The 23,397-nt window shown below is 41.5% G+C and overlaps 1 protein-coding gene across 2 annotated transcripts in view; it reads left to right on the top strand.

Annotated features, from left to right (window-relative positions):
• RGL1 (ral guanine nucleotide dissociation stimulator like 1) overlaps positions 1–19,220 on the top strand; it is a 209,696-nt gene extending 190,476 nt beyond the window's left edge. For both annotated transcript variants that reach the window (XM_023549193.2, XM_010590951.3), the window contains exons 15-18: positions 3,762–3,948; positions 7,552–7,806; positions 14,749–14,863; positions 17,193–19,220. In XM_023549193.2, the coding sequence (XP_023404961.1) occupies positions 3,762–3,948; positions 7,552–7,806; positions 14,749–14,863; positions 17,193–17,380 (745 nt within the window). In that variant the 3' untranslated portion in view covers positions 17,381–19,220. The remainder of the gene's footprint in view (positions 1–3,761; positions 3,949–7,551; positions 7,807–14,748; positions 14,864–17,192) is intronic.
• Positions 19,221–23,397: the final 4,177 nt, after the last annotated feature.

Below are 23,397 nucleotides of genomic sequence, written 5' to 3'. Positions count from 1 at the left end.
GTCCTGAGGACTAAGTGGCCTTGTAAAGCTTTTCAAACAGTGTCTAGTTCTCAGTGGGTGCCAGAAAAACAACCACTATTTTTTATGAGGAAATAATTTTCTGTTATTATATTTTTTAGACTTTTTTTTCTTGCTCAGAATTCAGAGTGTTGGTATGGGTATTTGATACTTCCCAGCACTCTCTCTTCACCTACCTCAGTGAGCCGCACTGCGCCACAGAGCCGGGTATGGCACATGACCTTGGATGTTGCCATATTCCCAATGTAATATATAAAGGCCCTTGTAGGGCGCGCCTGGCGTGATCTCCTGAATCAGAAGCTGCTCAGGCTGCTAACCTGATAGCAGGTCATATGAGGCATTTGAGGATTGGGTTGGAACGTGATTTTGTAGAAAGCGTTTTGAAGGAAATCCTGATGTCTTGGCAAACCTCTCTCTTTGCTCAGATGTCTGCCCTGACCTTCCTGAACAATAGATTTATAACTCTTTTCACCTCTCTGGGGTATTTTCCATGTTATCTTGCTATCTTTTTATCTCTGCAAAATGGAGGAGAATGAACTCTCTTGAGATAACCCAAGGCATCTGACCAAGCCTTGTCAGCAGATAATATCAACATGTTCCTAGGGAATCAGACTCCCTGATAGGTGAGTCCAGGAATGTGGGACGTCCTGGTGATCTTCCCTACTAACTGAGGCATCGTAAAGCATTGGGAATTTAGGACCTGCTGGTTGCTATGAGTTGGAATCGACTGGACGGCAGTGGCTATTTTCATTTATAGGAGCCAGAGGTACTTAAGAGGAAAAAAATCTCAGTGCAAGTAGACCTAATCCCAAGTGCCACTACCTTTACCCTCTTTCTTTTATGCCTGTCCTCAGGTGGTGGCCAGTGCATACTCACTTCTATATGGTGAAATTTTGCAGAGATGTTTGAGTTTAACCCTTGGTGTCTGTTGTTGAGTTTGACAGTACATTCTGAAAACAAGTCACGTGTCTCCCCATCTTATTTCTTATACATACAGGGGTGTTTATATTACCATTTCCTTTTCAAAAGATTTTATGATCCTCGTAGCATTTTTATTAATCTGGAAGATATATTTTTGCTCTCCTCACATTTAATGATCCATTATCCAGAGAGGATGGAGAAAACTTTGGAGCCTTAGGGGAAAAGATACCTAGTGTTGAGCCAGGATTAACCTTTTCAAAGAGGGGATGGTCTCATTGAATTGTAGTAATGGAAGAGCCTTTAGTATTTGAACAATTTAACTCTAAGCAAGAGATACTCTGGTAATGGGCTGAAGACTACTAGTTAGCAGCCTTCCAGGGCTTTTCTTGTAATTCATGGAACAGCAAGACAGTAGCATTTTTTTCTTCTGTGAATTGCAATCAGAGTTTAGCTCTTCCCCTGAAAGGAAGGGACATGGAAAATGGGGCTGGAGGGTGGAGATGAGGCACATTTTTAAGCTTATAATTTCTAAAATATTTAATAAAAATCAAGCACATCCTTTTTTTTTTTTTTTTACCATTACTGTTATTTTTTACAGTCAGTGCCTGTTTGGATTTAGCCCCATTTACCAGTTTCTTTGCATGTCTTTCATGCATCTTACTCCTTCTCTCCTTTTATAACTTCTTCCAGTATGTGTCTGATTATGGTAAACCCTCTCAGTTCCTGTCTCAGAAAGCCTTTATTTTGCCCTCATTCTTGGAATTATATTAAAATTTTATTATATTATGTTAGAATATTATACTAGAATTCAGGAATGACTGTTATCTTCACTCAGCACTTTGCAGATTTTATTCTGAATTTATTGTTACTTTTGAGATGTCTTAACCCACTGCTGTCGAGTCAATTCCGACTCATAGCGACCCTATAGGACAGAGTAGAACTGCCCCATAGAGTTTCCAAGGAGCGCCTGGCGGATTTGAAGTGCTGACCTCTTGGTTAGCAGCTGTAGCACTTAACCACTAGGCCAGCAGGGTTTCCTTGAGATGTCTTATATCTGTTTAATTATTGTTACTTTGTTTGTATTAGACCCATGCCCCAATGCTTCTAAGAACTTCTTTTGTCTTTGATATACCAACCTGTAGTTTAAGTAGAAGGTTAGTTTTATTTTTCCTACACAGGATGTGGTTCGTGAATTTGAGTATTCATGGAGATTATCAGTTCTGGAATCCTCTGAGCCACCGTCTCTTCAGCTGTGGTCCCTGTTCTGTTCTCTCAGTCGTCTTCTTCTAGAACTTCTCTTACACAAATGCAGGACTTTCTTATTCCATTCTCCACGTCTTTTAACCTCTCCTATTTTCTCTCTCTTAATCTTTTGTTGCTGATCCCTGAGGATTCTCTTCAGATCTATCTTCCAGCTCATAGTTTTTCTCTTTGACAGTTATTTAATCTCTTCTACTGAGTTTTTTAACTTCAATCATTTTATTTTTCATCTCTGAATTATATCTTTTCAAATTATCTTCCTGTTCTTTTTTCAGACTATCTTGCTTTTAACCCTTGTTTTCAGTTTCTTTTCTTATGCCTTTAATATTTTTAACCACACTTATTTTATAACGTGGCCCATGGTAGGCACTCAAATATTTGTCGATTAAATGAACAAGTTATTAGTTTCTTTCTGATAGTTCTTATGTCTGAAGTTCTCAGAAGTCTAACCCTGCTGTTTGTTAGGTCTGTTGACCCTCCCTTTGGGTGGAATATTTCCCTGTGTGTGTTTTATAATTTTGTACTATGAGCTCATCTTTATCAAGGAATTCTCTGCAGCCTCAGTTGAAGGCCTGTCCCTCCAGAGAGCTTCACCCTCCCCTCCTTTTTTTAAATTCTAGGTGTCCCACGGATATCACTGACCTGAGAGCTCCTAGACTACATAGGTAGTATACATTCAAACCTCAAATCTGATGGAGGCACAGGCCAAGGTCACACATGATTTTAGAGAAGAGATTTTTCCTCCACCCAAGGCCAGGTCAAGACAAACTTTCCTGTTGTCTTCCTGTGCCACTTTTCTTGCCCATCTCTGTGTTAAGGTACAGCCCTTTGAGGGCCCTGGCTCTGTATAAGGGGCTTCAGGTCCAGTTGCCTACCCTTCATGAGCAGTAGCCTTTGGTCCCTGTGTACGTGTTAAAACCCATGTCCCTAGTTCACTAAGACTGGCACCTCCCACTCCCCAACCAGAGCAGCTGCAGAATCAGCTCACAAGCTTCTGGTTTTCAGTTCCCTTTTCCTTTCATGGCTTGTAGGGATTTCCCTTACTAACTTGCAAACTCAACATTAAAAGGAGTTTTTAATATTCCTTACCTAGTTGTTTTATAGTGGAACAGTTCAGTTTATTATAGTTCACAAGATTGTTGGAAACAGAAGTCTTCCTCCTTAACTTTCTGTTCAAAGCAGTGCCAGCTTTCTTCCGCCTCGTGAAGTTTGTGTTAGGTGGGAAGTGATACGGGTGGGGTGATGGTGTTTTGATCCTGCCAAAGTGGTCCATAGACTGGTAAAAGCTGGAGAACCATTGACCTAAAAAGACCTCAGGTTAATACATTCCCTCTTTCAGCTAAGCAAACTGTGTGTTCTTTGAGGTTGGAAATAACCTATTAGGACATGCTGTTTACAAAGATTTTTTAGGAACTTTATACCAAATGTCTTCCTAAAATAATAATGACAAGGCACACAAAATTGAAAAAAACATCAAGGGCTTAATCAACACAAAAATATTTGATTCATCATGGATTCCAGATTAGTAACAGCCCAAACGCCTGGCATTCTGTTTTCTGTAGACTGTTTCTGGGCTCAGACATCATCACCAATAGCACTCCCACCAAAGAGCAGCCCAAGTCCACTGCCAGCGGCAGCTCTGGTGAAAGCATGGACTCCGTCAGCGTGTCATCCTGCGAGTCGAACCACTCAGAGGCTGAGGAGGGCTCTATCACTCCCATGGACACACCTGATGAGCCCCCCAAAAAGGTATATACTTCACATCTTTCCAGAATTCCTAGTGTAGGCACCTGACACAGGGTGTGTCACTCAAGGAATGCCTGTTTTCAGAATTACCTCTCCACAGTATTTTCAAAATTGTGTTTTTAAGAAGTGTCGAAAGCAGAGTTCAGTCCAGCACGTGTTCCTTATAGAGATAAACCTGAAGGAAGCGAGCAAGTTGCTTTATTTGTCTGGCCTTTGGAATATTATTCCATAACCACATCTAAAGGCAACTGAAAGATTTTGATCTCTGCATGAGTTATAGTGTGGTTAGGAGATGTGGGATTTCCTTACAAGGAGCAAAATGCCAGAGATGGAGGTGTGTTAGTTTCTTGGTGTCTTACCTTATCTTAGGCAGGCTTTTACTACAATAATGTTACATTAAAAAACCACTCCAAAATTCAGTGGCGTGGATTCAGGGAGGGGTGAGGAATTAGTAACAGCAATAAAAAAACAGCAATACAGTCTATCATATGTGGGAAAAAAAAGTGATGAGAGGTGATAAAAGAAGTCCCACAGAGAGTTTTCATGTTCCATGGCTACGTAACTAAAAAAAAAAGACTGGTCTTAATCTTCTATCCACATCTGCTGCAATCTGCTGTTGGTGAAGAGACTTGGATCAGGGGTCAACTTTGACATGACTAGAATTCGTACCATTTCAGAGAGTTTTTGGTCAGCCATGCTTTCCATAGTCACTTCTGGCTCCCTAGCCAATGAGGTAGAGATTTGGTGTACAGTTCCTTCATTTTGTTTATATCTAACTCTCTGCAAAGGGATGTGTGAATTGTTTCACACGGTGGCATTGTAAGTAGCAACATCAATTTGGGAGCCCTCAAAAGACTTTGTCACAAAGTAGCCAATCCAGGAAGGGCCTCAGACTCAGGACTCAGCAGACTGTGATGACGAAAACTGTGCCCCAATTGGTTTTCTCTCTTTTCTGCTTTGAAATTCTGGGGGCACATGCTCAGCGCTCCAGATGTTGAGGGAAAAGCTCTGCAGACCACAACCGACTGCCCGTTGTCTCAAAAGACCTGCTTCCCAAGCTGGGGTGCAACCATTCCCCATGGCTTGACATGTAGCCGTGAATTTGTCAGAATCTGCAGTGACGATCTCATTGTTCACATTTGACAGGCCCTTATGCTCATAGGCCCTATCTTTGATGATGGGCGTTACCTGAAAGAGACCACGGAGGGATTGCCCACATCTTTGTGGGGTTTCTCCCTGCCTGTGCAGGAGAGTGACTCACGGTCACTCTCTCTGGTGGTGCAGCAGATGTGCGCATAGATCAGATCATCCCATTTAGAACTATGCAGAAGCCTCTTGAGGTGTGGTCTGCGTACCCCTCCCTCTAACCTTATTGTCTCATCCTTCATTACACTGGCTCTCTTAATTTCTTGCACAAGTCATAGTTTTTTATCCTTTGGGTGAATTGTTCTCAGAGTCGTGAATATTTATAGGTTTAAAATTGAGTAGTTATGCCTGGACCGCAGAATCCCTGGATATTAACTAGAAAGGCCCTGTGTTCCACCCCTAACCTCCTGTCCAACACATAGCTTGACCTGGATGACCTCCCTTCCTACTCTGAGGTCTTGTGACCGACCTTCCTCCCCAGCAGCCCTACAGATGTTCACCCTTCCTTTCCCACAGGCTACACTTGAGGGCACTAAAATAACCTTTCATCAGTTAGGTCTCCAATATGAACTGGTAATTTGATTCACAACACACACACACACACACACACACACAGATGTTTCAGAAAGTAACCAAAGCCATATTGTGATGGAATCACAGTTGGAATTCTGTCACATCAGTTAGCTGACTTTTTAATTAAACAGATCATGCACTGGAATTTAATGATACAGTTAGGCCATAGGAAAAAGAAGTCCACGGGAAATAAAATAAACTCCGTTTTACTTGGAGGACTTGGATAATCAGGAAGCTAAGCTTCTGTCCTCTGTTTCCATGGGAAGTCTGACAGGTACAAAAGAAATTAATGTTATTTATTTTTAAGGTTGCTTTCAGGATATTTCATGGGATGAATGTGGTATGATTTAACCTAACCCCAAAAAATCATTCATAATTTTCTACAATAAGAACTGATAGTTAAAGTTATTTATTTTAATGATTTTTTTTGGGACACCTACTAGTGAGTTTTATTTTTCTAGGATCTATTCCTACAAGTGGGATTGCTGGATCATGTGGAAGTTACTGTCTGTAGCTTTTTTTTCCAAAATGGTTGCACCATTTTGCATTCCCACCAGCAGTGCGTAAGAGTTCTGATCTCCCTGCAGCCTCTCCAACGTTTGTTATTTCCTGGTTTTTTGATTCATTTGTGCCAGTAACGTCAGGGTGGAATGTTATCTCATTGTAGTTATGATTTGCATTTCTCTAATGACTAGTGATCACGTTTCCTATTGTGTCTGTTAGCCGCCCGAATGACTTCTTTGGTGAAGTGTCTGTTTGTATCCTTTGTCCATTTTTTAATTGGATTATTGTCTTTTTGTTGTATAGTAGTGAGTTTTAGACGTCTTATTTCCTTGGTAGCTGGTAATGCATGTGCGCTGAACATGTAGTTAATCAGAAAAGCAAGTTAACTGTAGCACCTCATGCCTTAACGGTCCTTGATAAACAACGTGAAGTTGCGTTGTTGGTTCTAGCAGTAAATATAGAAAGTGACTAAGCTGATCACAGGCTGTGTTCCCCTGGGCAAGTCACTTTATTTCTTTGAACCTCATTCTCCTCATATTTGTAATGCTCTGCCTTTTGTTCCCAAGATGGTGTCAGACCGAAAGGAGGTAAGATACATGAAAGCTTATTACAAACCTCACAGTGCTAAATATCACTGACGTATTGGTATATTATGTTAATTGACCAGGTAGTCATCAACAGCAGACTGTGGCCATGGCACTGCGAGTTAGGGAGCTTGGGTGCTAGTCCTGGTGTTGTCGCTGACCGGCTGTGTCAACTTAGAGCCCTGCTTATTCTCTCTATGCCTCGGGTTCCTCAACAATAGAAAAGGAGCAGGGCTAGGTGATCTCCAAGGGCCTTTCCAGTCCTAGCATTCTATGCTGAGCTATATAATCTGTGGTGCTTATTTTAGGAACTTCTAAAAATATAGACATTTCTCTCTTACTACAAAATCTGGTTTTAAACTGGAGTCAGGATGGGAATCATCTTGGTGGGCATGTTAAGTAGTATCCCAGCTAGAGTCAGTGGACCTCCATAAACTAATGGTACAGGCTTGCCTCCAGCCTTGTTAACAACTGACTTCCCTCTGGAGCCTCTGTGGCCTCTGGTTTCTGGTATCTGCTGCCACCTACTGGTTCACTCCCTTAAAAGCAGCTAAAAACTAGGGAAATGCCTCACACAGATGAAGAGTGATGATTAAGTCAAGGACTGAGCCACTGAAATGCATCTGATATAGGATGTACATACGCCAGGGACACAATGCCTCTGTGCCGTGGGCAGCTGTGGAGGAAATAACTGGAGCTTATCTGTCTCAACATCTACCTCTACTTTGAAAACGGTATCGTACTCTTTTGGTCAAGGTTCTAATAGTTGTGGTTTCTCCTGGGGTGTTTACTTTTCCAGCTCTCCGAATCCTCCTCATCATGTTCCTCCATCCATTCCATGGACACAACTTCCTCAGGGATGTCGTCCTTAGTCAACCCCCTCTCCTCTCCTCCGTCCTGCAACAACAACTCTAAAACCCACAAGCGCTCCGTCTCGGTGACGTCCATTACCTCGACAGTGCTGCCTCCTGTTTACAACCAACAGAATGAAGACACCTGCATAATCCGAATCAGTATCGAAGACAACAATGGCAACATGTACAAGAGCATCATGGTAAGGGCTCATCCTAACCAGGAGTCGGTTTTCCATTTTGATTGTGTCTGTGTCTTCAGCCATTCAGACTAACCTCGCTACGTATAATGTTAGCATATACATGCATTCACACAGAATCAACACGTGTAAATACCCAAGTCTCCCTGGGTGTAGATTAATGATAGATTTACTTTAATATACAGACCTATAGTGCACATAATATAGTGCACATTGGTGGTGCAATGATTAAGAGCTCAGCTGCTAACCGAAAGGTCAGAGGTTCGAACCCACTAAATTCTGCAGGAGAAAAAACCTGGTGATCTACTGCCATAAAGATTTCAGTCTAGAAAATTCTATGGGCCAGTTCTCCTCTGTCACATGGCGTCACTACGAGTTGGGATTGACTCGCAACACCCAACAGAAACAGCAGTGCACATAGGAAATAGTTTTTACGGCTTAAAAAAATGCTAAAGCTTATTCATCCAGGTCAGCGGCACCCTTTTCAAAACCGTCAGTTTGGATGACTATCTATTATAGGCAAGGTGTACTGCTTCATACTTTCTTGGAAGCCTTCCTGTGGAATTAGACATCCGGAGTTGTAATTGAATTTCCATGCGTTCTTAGGAATTTGCTGCGTGATGTCAAATTTTTGTCCTTAACGCACTCTGAATCAAATCAGTTAATAATGTGGACGGTCAAGCTGGGAAACACAGTTTGGGTCATTGAGAAACTGTGCTTGTAAACAAATGACCCTGAACTTTCTTAACTGTTGGTAGACTGTATGGTTCTGAAAACAACCCGTAATATGTTTTTAATAGTGACAGTCTTTTTGGAATACATATAGAGCCTGTGGTGATGATAACCTTGTGTGTATAATATAAGGCATGTTTACTTTAAGAATAGTCTCCTTACTTCATAGGATCCATCATATATTGAAAAGTGGACTTTCCTTTGCAGTAAAATCACAGCTAATTTTTCATTTTTCCTCATCTTTGTCACTCGACTTCTTTGAAGGCACCCTTCTTACTTCAAGCTCAGCTCTGAATATAGCAGAAGTGGTATGGAGGGATTGTCTTTCAACATCTAAACAAGAGCTTTGCTAAAGCAGTCACTGAATGAGCAAAATATTTATTATATATTGGTCATTGGATTAAGTTCTGGAGATAAGGAAGCGAATGAGACATTTCTGCCTTTAAAGAGCTTATAATCAAAAGGGCAGATGATCTAGCATTATTCAAAATGTAGCAAATATGCTAATAGAGGTCAGGCCAGATCATAAAGGGCCTCATGGCCCTCATGAAAGAGTTTGTGTTGATCCTATAGGAAACGGGAACTTATCGAAGACTTTTAAGTAGAGATCAGGTTTGTATATTAGAGCAGTAACAGGCATTATGGAGACTTGAAGCCTCGTGGGGCTGGTATAGATTGGAGGTAGGAAAACAAGCTAGGGTGATGTTATAATATTCCATGTGGGAGATGATAAAGGCTTGAATGATGATCATGTTGCTGGTTATGTGTATGGATTTTTGGAAACTGTTTATGAAGTAGAAATATAGGATCCATTCATTTAGTTATCAACTTTTTTGGTAACTATTGTAGGGGATGAGGGAGGAGGAGGACTAGAGGCTGTCCATCCAGCATGGTGGTTGGTAGTCATGCTAATTGATAGGAACTATGGCAGGGGGAGGCTTTGGGGGCATTTAAATTGGATACCATTGGGACATCGAGATGGCATCCTCTAGTAGATGGGCAGAAACACAGGTTGGTGTAAGGCTGATGCTGGGAGTCCTCCAGCCTCATGGAGTGTGTGATGTACGGAGTGAGTAAGACTGGGAGAGAACTCAAGGGGTAGTGAGGGAGGGACTAATAAAGGACCACCAGAGAGGTGGGAGAACCATAGGGAAGCCAAGGTCACTGGTGTAATTATTGTTTTTTCAGTGTGGTCTATTCCCATGGCTACTCTTACATATCCCAGCCAGAGAAGTAAGTTCTACCTCTATAATTCTACCAAAGACCAAAACCAAATGCATTGTCATCTAGTCGATTCTGACTCATAGCAATTGTATGGACTGAGTAGAACTGCATGTCTTTGAATTATAGCATGGATTTGTAACTCCAAGCAAATATGCCTTGGGACCTATGATAGGCCTGTCAATGTCTGCCATATTCTGTCAGGAGAGTACTATGAGTGGATGAGGTCTTTCACAAAATCCTACTGTCCAGAAGAATCTCACATTGTGTGTGCAGTGTTAAATGTTGGGAGGCGAGGGTAGAGGATGGTTAACAAATGACCCCCAGGCTCCTTCCTCAGCACATTGGCTGCCTTTATGGTAAGCCCACCTTCTGTCAACCCCTTTCTTTATACTTACATTGCAACAAGGTGGTGTCGCTCACCTTTTGTAAAAGTCATCCCAGCCAACTCACAGGCTTATTCAGAGTGGACCACACAGCATTCTTGTGGTCTCATTTTCATTGTTAAGCGTTCTAAAGAGAAATGTTACTTCAAGGGAATTACCCGTATGAAATTTATATTACTGTATGCTCTTGACCAGAACATGGAAATAATTCAAACTAGCTTTGGCCTAGGGTAGCAGTTCTCAAACTCTTTGATCACAGGACCCCCTTTATACTCTGAAAAATCACTGAGGATCCTGAAGAGTTTCAAGTTATGTGGGTTTTACCTATTGATATTTATCACATTAGATATTGGGAAACTTTCAAAATATTAGTCGATACAAAATAACAATAATAAAACATTGCATGTTAATATAAATTTTTAATGAAAAATATGTATTTTTCTCCAAAAAAATTAGTAAGAGGAGCAGCATTGTTTTACATGTTTTGCAAATCCTTTAATGTCTGCCTCAGTGGACAGCGCTGCAGCCCAGTATCTGCTCCTTGAGTGCTGTTAAGATACGCCATCTTGGCTGAAAGTATATGACAAAAATGTAGCTTCACACAGACAAGGAGTTGGAAAAGGAAGGAATATTTCAGTATTAGTCTTTTTAGATAATTCTAGATATTCTTCTTTGATACTACACCCAAACTTGACAAGTAATAGTTTCTTAAAGTTTAGTTGCAATGTGGTATCTGAAACCACGTTAGTGAGTTTTTTGTCCTCTGTTACATTTAAATTAATTGGTCTGTGTTTCCCTTCAAATGGAGCTTTTACTAAAGCGTGCGTTGGTCATCTGGAAAATACCGATTCACTCAGTTATGCAGATCTTCCAAACATTGACACGTTTCATTATGTAATACCAAAACATGCCTTTCATTAGTATCACTATTGATCTCATTAGAAAAGTCTTTAAGTATTGGCAATTCGGTAAAACTCACAGTAATAGATACAAATGTGCCAAATCTCTAATTGTCACTTGAAAGCTTGAATTTTATTATTTTGTCATCGTTTTCCTTGATGTGATGACTACTTTTGTTCATTTTAGAGAAAATATCTGTCACATACCCAACTCTGAAATTACCAGTTTGTCTGTCAGCCATTCTTTTAAGTATAAGTACCCAGAAAAAAAATAATAAGTAGCGTTCTTTAAAAAAAGTGGCAAGTTTAGGTCACAACTCAGTCACACGAGTGGTTTTCTTCAATATAACCATCATACTTTGATAGGCAGCAGAAGTACACACAATATTAAAAAAGGTATATATTCAGTGGTCAAGAGTTGATAAAATTAGTAATTTTTACTGCTTTATCAAGGACATCCTTAAAGTGAAACTGGCTTTTTTTTATTTTGTTTTTGTTTTTACTGTGATTACAAGGTATTGAAGAATTTAATGACTACTGCTGTATGGCAGTGGGTTTGGTTTTGGGTTTGGCTTTTTTTTTTTTTTTTTTATAGTTAGGAGTGGTTAAGTGCTATGGCTGCTAACCAAAGGGTCGGCAGTTCAAATCCGCCAGGCGCTCCTTGGAAACTATGGGGCAGTTCTACTCTGTCCTGTAGGGTCGCTATGAGTCGGAATTGACTTGACAGCACTGGGTTTGGTTTTTTGGGTTTTATAGTTAGGAGGAGTCCTCCCTGGTGGCACAGTGGTTAAGAGCTAGGGTGCTACCCAAAAAGTCAGCAGTTCAAATCCAGCAGCCACTTCTTGGAAACCGTATGGGGCAGTTCTCCTCTGTCCTGTGGGGTTGCTATGAGTCGGAATAGACTTGACGGCAACACGTTTGGTTTGGGTTTGTTTTTTTTTTTTGATATAGTTAGGAAGGAGCCCTGGCAGTGCAATGGTTAAGTGCTTGGCTGCTAACCGAAAGATTGGCTGTTTGAACCCACCCAGCAGCTCCTTAGGAGAAAGACCTGGTGATCTGCTCCTGTAAAGTTTACAGCCTAGAAATCCCTCTGTGGCAGTTCTGCTCTGTCACATGGGGTCGTAACGAGTTAAAATTGACCAAGTGGCACCTAATAACAGAAACAATGACAGTCAGGCACCCTCACGTTAATTCGTGCTAAGGGGCCAACAACTTTATCTACCATTACTTTTGCGACAATAATGCAAATGTCAACACAAGTGAAAAGACAAATCATCTTAGTGTTACTATAAAAGTAGCTTTGATCTCACAGATCCACTGAAAAGATTTCGGGGACCACAGAGGCTACGGATTGCCTGTTGAGAATCGCCGGCCTAGAGAACTTGTGTTGTAGAAGGTACGACTATCCTCTGGGTCCAGGTCCTTCCATAGGAAGTAGGAGAAACAAAACTTAAATCCTTGTAAAGTCATCACCTCCGTGACTGCGGGTAAATGTCCTATAGCACCATCCCGTCTCTCTTTCTAACTGATATTTCTCTCCATTATGTCAACCAGGATCTCCCGTGCTCACTGAACTTCCGGTGACCATAAACATTTCATTCCCTGCTTAACGTGCATGAAGAAAACTCCTACTCACTCTTCAGTACCCACCATCCAATAGAGCAGCCACATGCTGCTACTGGACACTTGTCATGGGGCTGGTCCAAATTGAGATGTGTGTGAAATACACACCAAATTTTGAAGATTTAATACAAAAGAAGTAAACTATTTCAGTAGTATTTATGATTATATGCTGAAATAATAGTTTGGATCTATTGGATGAAATTATTAAAATTCCACTTTCAAAAAACTTTTTAAATGTAGCTACTAGAAATTTAAAATTAGATCTGTGACTCACATATTTCTGGAGGACAGTGCTGGTTCCGTATACCAGCACAAGGCTGCGTGATTGAGCCCTTAATATGAACTGTGATCGGTAGCTGTTTTGGTACAAAGTAATACATACCCAAGGAAAGCCATCCCATTCTCACTTGGACATGTCTCTGAAGTTTCAGGTAAAGAAAATAGGGATAGCCTGGCTTTGTCCTTAAACAGGTAGTTTAAATGAGACAGCTTAGAAGTCAAGTTAGCCTCACATTCGGCCCCAGGTGAATTTTTTTCTCTTCTAACTTTATGCTACAAGTCCAATTTGAGCCAGCTCTGGGAGTATTTCCTTTAGACTATCAAGGAACATATTTTTCTCCTTTAGAATTTTGTGTACACCTGTTTTTCTCCATAAATGGATATGCCAGATGTTTTGGTAATAGACAAATGAGCAAGGTCTTTGTTGTTCACAAGGAGCCCCTTGTAATGCATGTTGTTCACTGAATCACAAATGCCATCTGTGGTCCCAGACCAGAGGGATGCTTCTAAGCATAGACATCCTCAGGCTCACAATGACAGCATTTTGGGGAGGAAAACTAGACTCTTTTTTTTTAGATTTTTCTCTTTGGTGTCCTTCCTCTTAGCTCCTGGAGAGAAAGGCTTTTGTTTTTCAGTAAGAATAATCTGTGTTTTCATTTGCTTTCTTCTCATGGTATACTGAACACCCTGCAAAGAGTTGACTGGTGGGCAGAGATAAGAGGGAGAAAGTCAGAATTAGGGATGTGGGGAACCTTTACTTGTGCTTTAAAAAATTTTTTTAGGTTTATTATTTTAAAAACTTGGAAGCTGATTTTTATTAGACTAATTTACATACAATTAAATACACAGATTCTAAGCATTTGGTTCTTTGGATTTTAATAGCTATGTACATCTGCGTAATAATACCACACAAACCTAGATAAAGAACATTTCCAACAGCCACCTCCCCCAGAAAGTTCCCTTATGTCCCTTGCCACTCAATCCTTCCTTAACTCAGATAAATTTTCTAACACCACGGTTTAGCTTTGCTTTCTCTTATAAGAACAGACTTCTGCAGTGTGTAACGTTTTGAGTCTGGTTTCTTTTGCTCGACATGGTGTTCTGGGGATTTATCTACATTGTTACATGTATCAGTTGTTAGTTTCTTGTAATTGCTAAGTAATACTGTATTGTGAATATACTCCAATTTCTTTCTACCTTCTGTTGATGGAGATTCAGGTTGATCCCAGCTTGGGGCTATTATGAATAAGTCTGCTAATGAACATTTGTGTACAAGTCCTTTGGTAGATGTATGTTTTCATCTTTCTTGGTTACTACCTGGGAGTGGGATTGCTGGGTCGTCGGGACCCTCGTGCTTTTTGAAATGGTCCATGAGCAGGATTGTGGCCATTTCCATCCCAAGGTTGTGACCAGTGCTAATTAACAGCAGCTGTGAACACTTGAGGATAATTTCAGCCCAGGACTGATAACGCTTTCCAGTTTTCACAGTACCCTCATCTATATTCTTTCCTTGAAGTTCAAGCAGTGTCAGGCAAATGGGCAAGGCAAGAATACCCTCTTCATTTTAATAGTGAAGACGCCTGGACTCTAAGAGCTTGAGTGACTTGCTCATCATCCTTTGGCCACTAAGGGAAGAGCCAGGACTCGAACACAGGAGTGCTGGCTCTCGGCCCGTTCTCATTCTACAGGCCCTGCCTCCCTGGAAAGGCTCGCACAACACAAAATGGCAGGAAGAGGAGGTTCAGGAGAACTTTCCAGGAGACCTGAAGCTGAACACCTCACCAACCCTCTCATTGTCTTTCCAGCTGACGAGCCAGGATAAAACCCCTGCCGTGATCCAGAGAGCGATGCTGAAGCACAATCTGGACTCAGACCCCGCAGAAGAGTACGAGTTGGTGCAGGTCATCTCGGAGGACAAAGGTCAGGCACGTGTTCCTCTCACGGCAGGCTGCTGGCAGCGTTTTCATGCTGCTTCTCAGTTCTAGAAGGCAAAAAAAGGGATAGAAGGTCTTTTTATAATGGAATGCAGTATGGGGTTTAAATCATGCATTTTTAGTTTTTTCTGACCTTACATATCCTTTACCTAATTATGTGTTCCAGAGTTACATATGAATCTGAAATTTAGCAATTCTAGTAATAATTTCTCATTGTTTTAGTTAATCATGTATGAACTACTTTTTCTTTATTCATGATGGATATCTTAAGTAGTAAAGCTTCCGACAACAGAATTTGAAGTTTCTGTACCTCACATTTACTTAGGGGAGGAGCTGGTGACCTAGGAAACACATCAGTACCACTGGGAACTACTTAAAGGATTTATTTTTCTGAAGACTCTTTTGGCAAGCAGTCCCCCCTCCCCGCCCCCCGGGAATGTATCTATTTTCTAATTTGGATTGGGGTTGTGTTTGTTGAGAGGAGGAGACAGGCTGGTCGACTACTCATATTGTAGGAAGTGACTCAGCTGGAGGAAGTCTCTTTTCCAATTGCAGAAGGAGCAGCAAATGTTGTTGACTGAGACCAGCCTGGTCTGCTGAGACCAGTGCTGACCATTACAAGCATCTTAATGTAGGCTCTGTTCACCAACAAGCAGCTCCCCCTATAAAGAAAAGAATTTTACAAGCTAGGGGTATGAGAAAGGAGCAGCAATTCACACTCTCTTTGGCACTGGGTTTTTTGGGTTTGGCCAACGAGTTGCCCAGGGCTCCATCCGGGGCCAAGAGGAGAGTAGCTGAATTAGAGTAGTACCTCCTTCTAGATGGGAAACACATACAGCCTCTGAGAAAATTGTTTTGCAAATATTTCTTTGGAAGTTTTCTGATTTAGTCAGCCAAGCCCTAGGTTTTTGAGCAAACCTCTCAATTATAAAATGCCTTTTAATGTAATGACAAACAGTTGAAATTCTAACCCTGACACATGGTCTCCTGAGTTTTACCATGTTGCACAGAAATGCCAAGCTCACAACACAGGCTGAGGTGAGGCCGGTGGGTCTGACTGAAGGTCTGGGAGTCCTGAGGTGCAGCCTCGGGGCCCAGCATTGCTGCTCTCCAGCTGTGCAGGCCTTGGTTCTTAATTAGTTAAATGGAGATAATACCCTACTTGTTCCTCATATCTCACCAGACAATTGTGAAGATAACAGGAAATAATGTTTATGAAAGTGCTTTGGGGAGTTGCAAAGTCATATATAGCTGTGAAGTATAATATTATTGACTTGGAAATATGTGAGAAGAAGCATGAGACACCTTAAGGGGGTTATTCCTTATGAAACATTTGTGCAAAGAATGTACAGGAGCCATTTAGAGCCTGGTTGCAGCCAGTCTTGCTCTAAGTAAGGTCTCAGCGCTGGAAGTTAACTGAAGGCTCACTCATGCCAGGCCTCTACTGGTTGCCTCCTCCACCCCGCAGCTACTGCAGATTTTACCTTCTTTATTCACTGTTTGTTTTTTAAGATACTTGTTACCCCAGAGTGCTAAATATATACCTTTTTGAAAAGATAGAAGTCAATTAAAAATAACTTTGCTTTGATCTCTTCATTTTATATTTGGTAACAATTCTTGTTCAGAAATTGCAGGTATCTAGTTGGGAATCACTGAAGGAGAAAACAGTTTAAATGTTGACAGGTACTATTTTATATGGATTCTGTTTAATATTAAAATACAAGGCCTTAACAAGGCAAGGACTCAAACAGAATTAAATACTGGTTTGGTTTTGGATTACTTCAAAAATATTTTGATTTTCCAATGAAAGAATTCTGGAAAACTCTGTAGGTTATATTTTGATTTTCCAATGAAAGAATTCTGGAAAGCTTTTTTTTTTCATAGTTCATAGTCTCTGAGAAAAGCTGCATAGTAGAGTGAAAAATAGACTATGGGAGGCAGGAGACCTGGGTTCCAGTCCCAGTTCAGTTTACTAGCTCTGATCTTGGGAATGTCATTTAACTCCTCCTGACCTCTGCTTTCTACTGCATTTTCTTCTAGCTCTAACATTCTGTACTTGAGCTTTTAGTTCATGGGTTGATTTTTTGAAATCTTATTTGCATTTGTTTTGTAGTTGTTGGGATGAGAAGTTGTTGGGACCTTTTTTTTTTTTTTTTTTTGAGGGGGTGGGGTGGGGATGGTCATTGGTTCAGTTCAAATTCCAGGGATAAAGGGTCATAGTCCCAACTTTTGTCTGGGCCAGGTTTCCACCTGCCACTGACAGCGCTGGGCTGACCTACAATGCTGACTACCTTCTCTTTCCTTAACTTTTTCAGAGCTAGTGATCCCAGACTCCGCAAATGTCTTTTACGCCATGAACAGCCAAGTGAACTTTGACTTCATTTTACGCAAAAAGAGCCCCATGGAGGAACAAGTGAAACTTCGTAGCCGGACCAGCTTGACATTGCCCAGGACAGCTAAACGGGGCTGCTGGAGCAACAGGCACAGCAAAGTCACCCTCTGAAGGGAGGGACCCAATGGTCCTTGCTCGCCAAGGGCAGAGTGAGGCTAAGAACAGGCGGCCGTGATTGCAGCTACCATCCAGTGTTAGAGCATCGTTGGTGAAGTCAACAGATATTTATTGAGTACCTACTATGTGCAAGGCACTATGATAGGCATTGTGGGGAAATAGGAAATGAATTTGACATGAAGAGATTCACTGATTCTCTTTGATCAATTTGAGACTGGAACACAAAATTATCCATACTTATAAATATATATATATGTACATATATATGTATACATACACACATTTGATGTGTGTGTATATATATGAGGGACTTTATGGGATATTCTGGACTATGGAAAAACAAATTTGCACAATGGCCTGGGAAGTTTAGGTCACTTTTACAGGGAAATAAAAGGAACTGAGAACCTCATCTCATACCTTCTAAGTAAATGGGATCAGTCCTAGGAATACAGAGTGTCCTTTGTGCCAGTATCACAAGAACTCCAAGCTTTATTTTTACGAGGGGAGAGAAATACTTTATCAATCAAGTGCCACCGGAAAAGAACCGCTAAGAGGCTGGACCTGCCACGGGCTGAATGAAAGGCCACTTTGGAAAGGGTTTGGATGAGCCAGTGGCCTTCAACCTCTGCGTGCATTTGCCACGTTCTTCTACCCCAGGGAGGGCAAGGAGGGGCTTCAGAGGCCCACTCAGACCCACCAGCCTGTCGTCACTCCTCTGGAGTCAATACAAGCCCATTTTGAGTTCTGACAACCACGTCGCATTTCTGTTTTTCCCCTTTAAGAACGTATCACAATCATTATTGCACAAATAGCCATATTCTTTGGTAACTTATTAGCCACAAAAGAGAGCGCAAAAGAATCGTGACACGTTTGGACTGTCATTTGTCTTGGAATGCCACTACTTCACTGCCTTTTCTGAATGCCTTCTGCATGTAAAACAGTATGTCTGGAGTCTTCTGTCATCTGGATCGTTGTACCTCTTTATTATGTGCAATTTGTTCCTCAGGTGTAGAAATTTCTACTGTGACTGACTGATCATTTTGAGTCTGTGAAAGATTTCTGAGCAGTGATTGCCTGTTGATAGCCCCTCTGAAGATGTTCCTTGCCGACAGCAGCATCCTATTTTACTTATTAACTTTTATAGCATTACCGTGCCTAGTCATGGGGCAAAAATGGGGCTGCATATATTATCTAAATCATTTCTTAAAGAGGTACCGTCTTCCAGATTAAATCAGTAATTTTTTTTTTAGGTCCCCAGACTTGCTAGCACAGTGTCACTGTTCAGTGACATTTTTGTCTATAGTAACACTATTACGCTCTCCCTTCCGAATCTGAGCTGAGCTGGGGTTGGAACTAAAAAAGCCATATGTGAAACGTGGACATGTATATGAAGCACTTTCTCAAAATTCCAGTTTTTATTCCAGAAATAAAGACAACGAACTCAGATTATGAAGTGCAGGTTGTAACATGGAGCTTTTTCCCTTTTTATAACTGTAGTGCAGCTCCCAAAAGTTGTGTGGGATTCATGATACATAAATAGCCATACAAAATCTGCAAGAAACACCAGGGAAAGTTTAGAGAATTGTGGCAGAGGACCAAAGAATGACCCAGAAAGGCGTCAGATTTCCTTTCGGTCTTTCTAGGAGATTGGACTGTGTGTCGTAAAGACTGACTAGGCTTCAGCTGGTCGTAAAGCACTTTCTTCTGTTTGTGAGGCTCGTCTGATATGTGCTTCTGTGCTTGGAGGAGAGATGGCCAGGTGGCAGACATCTCAGAGAGTGAAGTCAAATGAATCCTCAGCCTGATTTTTTTTTTTGGTTTGAAGGTCAAAAAGAAGATAAGAACTGTCAGCCTGGTTTGGGTTGTGCCCACCAAGACGGATGTGTTGTGCCCATGTGCTCACCCTGTGTATTTATACTGTACATGTAGAGTCTAGATTTATATACTGCAATGTAAAAAATATACATACATATATATATTTTCCTTTTTTAAAGACAATGGGAATTCCAAGTAGATAAAATAGCTTCATTTATTTAATGCCACTTTAAATGTCTTAAATCTCTTTCCTGGTGGACAGCCGGGTAATGCTTTTAGCTGCTCACATGCTTGTCTTCTCTGCATCTCCATCATCTGTTTACCTTTTGGTTAAATGAATAAACTGGTTTGGGACTTGGCTGGCATTTGCTACCAGACCCAAAGGGATTGTATCTGGGCTATTAATCAGGTGGGTTCTGGGCTCCCACTATATCAGTAAGCCACTCTGGGTTGGTTGGAGGGCACAGAGGGAAAGCCAGTGGCAGTGTCAGGAGGGAAGTCTCTTCACCACCATGAGCATTTGAGGCAAAGAATGACGCCCCTACAAAACTACAGTCAGATATGAAGATTTTCTAGATGCCCCTCTAAAAAAAAAAAAAAAATTTTTTTTACTCTTTGGAGCCATACAGTGGAACACTTTTTATAAAGTCCGGCTTAGGTGAGGATCCAAGGTAATACTCTGCCTTCTTTCTGACAGCCTTTCTCCCATTCTGTGATTGCTCCCACCTGTGTGATTCTTGAAACCTTCTGTGGGGCTCCGGAAGCCAAGAGATTTCTGTGGAGGGAGGAGAGAAGGGTCTTTCCAAAAGGCATTCACACTGAGGCCAGCTTCACTCAATAGACACACAAAGCATTGAAGAGGGAAGATTGGAACTGAACAGGGATGTGGGGCTGGGTGGAATAGAATGCTACATTTTTACAGAATTGACAGATGAAATAGTTATTTTGTACTTTATAGATAAAACTTTAATTGTCATTTATCATATTGTTTCCAAAAAGTTCCTGGGATTATTGTTCAATGGATTCCTAGATCCAGACCCAATTTACCAAATTTTCTGGGGCCTTGTGGGATTTTGTAAAGAGCCAAATAGGTATTTTAATAATAAGAAACTGATAATATGAATGAAGCAGGAAAAGTGAGGGATTTTCATCTTTGGCTCTAGGTGACTATTGTTTCAAGATCAGTCTAGAAAACAGGTCCCCTTGTTTTCCTTCTGTCTAGAAACTGGATTGGTTTCTAGATACGCCTGAAGGGATATCTTAAAATTTCCTTCTTTGGAGTACTTTCGAAATCTTCATGCAGCACAGAGCTGTTACGAGGCATACAGCATTGCTTACATGCCTTGGTTTCAATGGTATTGAGGTCCCCTGACCCCAAACTTCTTTCTCTAAAGAAGCCGAGAATTCCGCTATGAGGAGTTATTTCCATTGTGTTTTGCATTTCCTCTAGGATCTCTCTTGAAATACCTCTGCAAGGATAGATTAGGCTGAAGTAACAAACTGTGAAATCTCAGTAACTTAGTTTTATTTTTTCATTCATGTCACAGTGTAACACAAGTCAGGCTTTCCTCTAGCAGTAGTTCAAGAACCCAGGTGGCTTCTGTCTTGCAACTCTATCACCTCCATTTTGTGCTTCAAGTCACAGTGATGACAAAGAGTATGGAGAACTCATACCTGTTCGTAACTGCCATAGACCCAAGTGACACATGTCATTTCTACTCATAGTCCATTGTTCACAACTAGCCATATGGCCCCAGTCCAAGTGCAGGGGAGGCTGGGAAATGTAGAACACCTGGAAGAGTTGGTAGGCACTACCATCTCTGCCACAAAGGAATAATGTCTTCTTGCCAGGGTGCACAAGTTTAAATTTTTCTACAGTCATCAAAGTTTTTAGAAGAGATGGGGGTGAGGACTTGAGATGGGGGCTACACAGAGCAAAGGAAGAGTTGGAGAAAGAGAGGTACTCAAAGGAGAATACCAGAAAGACTGATTTAATTTTGTTTAGAATCAGCTTTAATAATGTTTATTTTTAATTTTCAGCATGCAATCACCACCAATTTACATGCTTCCAACTTGGTCCCAAGGAGCCCTGTTGGCAGAACAGTTAAGTGATTAGCTGCTAACTGAAAGGTCAATGGTTCAAACCCACTCAGAGGCTCTGCAGGAGAAAGACTTGGTTATCTGCTGCCATAAAGATTCCCAAAACCCAGTGCAGTGGAGTCGATTCCAACTCATAGCGACCCTATAGGACAGAGTCGAACTGCCTCACAGAGTTTCCAAAGAGCGCCTGGCGGATTTGAACTGCCGACCCTTTGGTTAGCAGCCGTAGCACTTAACCACTACATTGTAATCTTTATGGAAAAAAAAAATTTTTTTTTTTTCCATAAAGATTACAGCCTACAAAACCCTATGGAGCAGTTCTACTCTGTCACATGGGGTTGCTGTGAGTCAAAATTGACAGCACCTAACAACATGGAAATCAACTCGATGGTAACAGGTTTGGTTTTATGATTTAACAACCACATGGCCCCTCTTGTGGTGAAACCAGAAGCTACTTTACAGATGTTGTACTTCAAGTTAAAAAAGAAACTTAGAAAAAGTGTGTCCACATATATCACCAGACCAAATAGGAGGCAGCAAATTTAGATTATTTTAGACTCAGAATTTGGAAACCATCATTGGGCATGACTTTTCAACATCTCTACCCGAGTGACAGCCTACAGTAGAGCCCTGCATGGGAACAGTCACTTATTTAACAGGAATCCAGTACATTCAATATTTTCTTGAGAGTTGGCAGGCATCTCAGAAGTCATGTGGTCAACTCCCTCATATTATAGAAAAGGGAGCTGAAGCCCAGAGCAGTTAAGCAAGTAAAGGCTAGTGGCAGAGCTCTGAATTATCGAGCCCCACCAGGTGTGTCTCTGGTGGTATAGTGGTTAAGTGCCATGGCTGCTAACCAAAAGGCCAGCAGTTCGAATCTACCAGGCGCTCCTTGGAAACTATGGGGCAGCTCTACACTGTCTTACAGGGTTGCTATGAGTCAGAACTGACTCAACAGTGACCGGTTTGGTTTATTTATTTATTTTTACCAGGTGTGTCTCACACTGGGCTGGGCACTAAATCAAGGAGACATTCTGGACAGACACTCCTCCATGGCCTCGTGGAGCTGGCAAGAATTCCCCAAATCTGTTGGCTTGATCCCCACTCTCCCACTCATATGCATCCACACAAATGGTCAGAGGAACATCTGGTCTGTTCTTTAATGTCTCCAAAAAACATTCTGCTGCAGGTCGTAGTACTGCTGCCTATCTTCCTGAGCCTCATTCCCATCTCAGAGATGAAGAAAGAGAGCCACAGGGACCACGATTACATTGTGAGTTAGCTTCCCAGCTAGGATTTGCATTCATTTCTGACCTATGGGCTCTGCCAGCCCATGGGGGTTCCTTGGAAAAGCACCAGCTGACCATTAAGAAAGGAGGAGTGGATGTGGCTAGGGCTTGGGTGTCACCCGTGAGAGCTAGCTGTAGGGCTTCCCACCCAGCCTTTCTGTAAGCAGTTTATCATGGCCTTCTCAGAGGAAGTAATTTTTATTCCCATCTCTGTGTAATCTCAACACAACATTTTGGGCTACAGCTCCAATTTGTTATGTAAGAATTAAAAGGGAGGCGGTGAGTAAATCAAGTTTAAGAGGAAAAAAAAAAGACAGTGAAGGATTTCAACTGTATCTGAATTGCTCCAGCCACAAAAATCAAGGCACCAGTTGTGAAATGGGAGACGCATTCTAAATGAAACTGTTAGCTTGCTGCCAGAAATCTACTATTGATCCAACAGCCCAGCCTCCACCAAAATGTCATCTGAGAGTCTACAATCTGATCAACAGAATAATCAGCATATGAGATTTCATAGGTGGGAAGTGGACATATGGATTGGAACTGTGAACTTGTTTATCAGAATGTGCGTGCGTGTGTGTGTGTGTGAGAGAGAGAGAGAGGGAGGGAGGGACAGACGAGATTAGACGTTAATGAGAAAACAAGAAACAAGTCATAGGCAGCTTTGCGGTGGGTGCAGTTTGGTGTGGATGGAATCTTGGATGGAATCTGACTGCCACGGTCTGACTCTCGGGCCACTTAATACCGTAGGCAAATCATTTAGCTATTGCCTCATTTGGAAGTAGGGATTGACAATAGTTCCTACCT

Source organism: Loxodonta africana, chromosome 25, assembly GCF_030014295.1.
Source record: "Loxodonta africana isolate mLoxAfr1 chromosome 25, mLoxAfr1.hap2, whole genome shotgun sequence".
NCBI classification, from domain to species: domain Eukaryota; kingdom Metazoa; phylum Chordata; class Mammalia; order Proboscidea; family Elephantidae; genus Loxodonta; species Loxodonta africana.
This window is presented reverse-complemented; position numbering and strand designations above follow the sequence as displayed.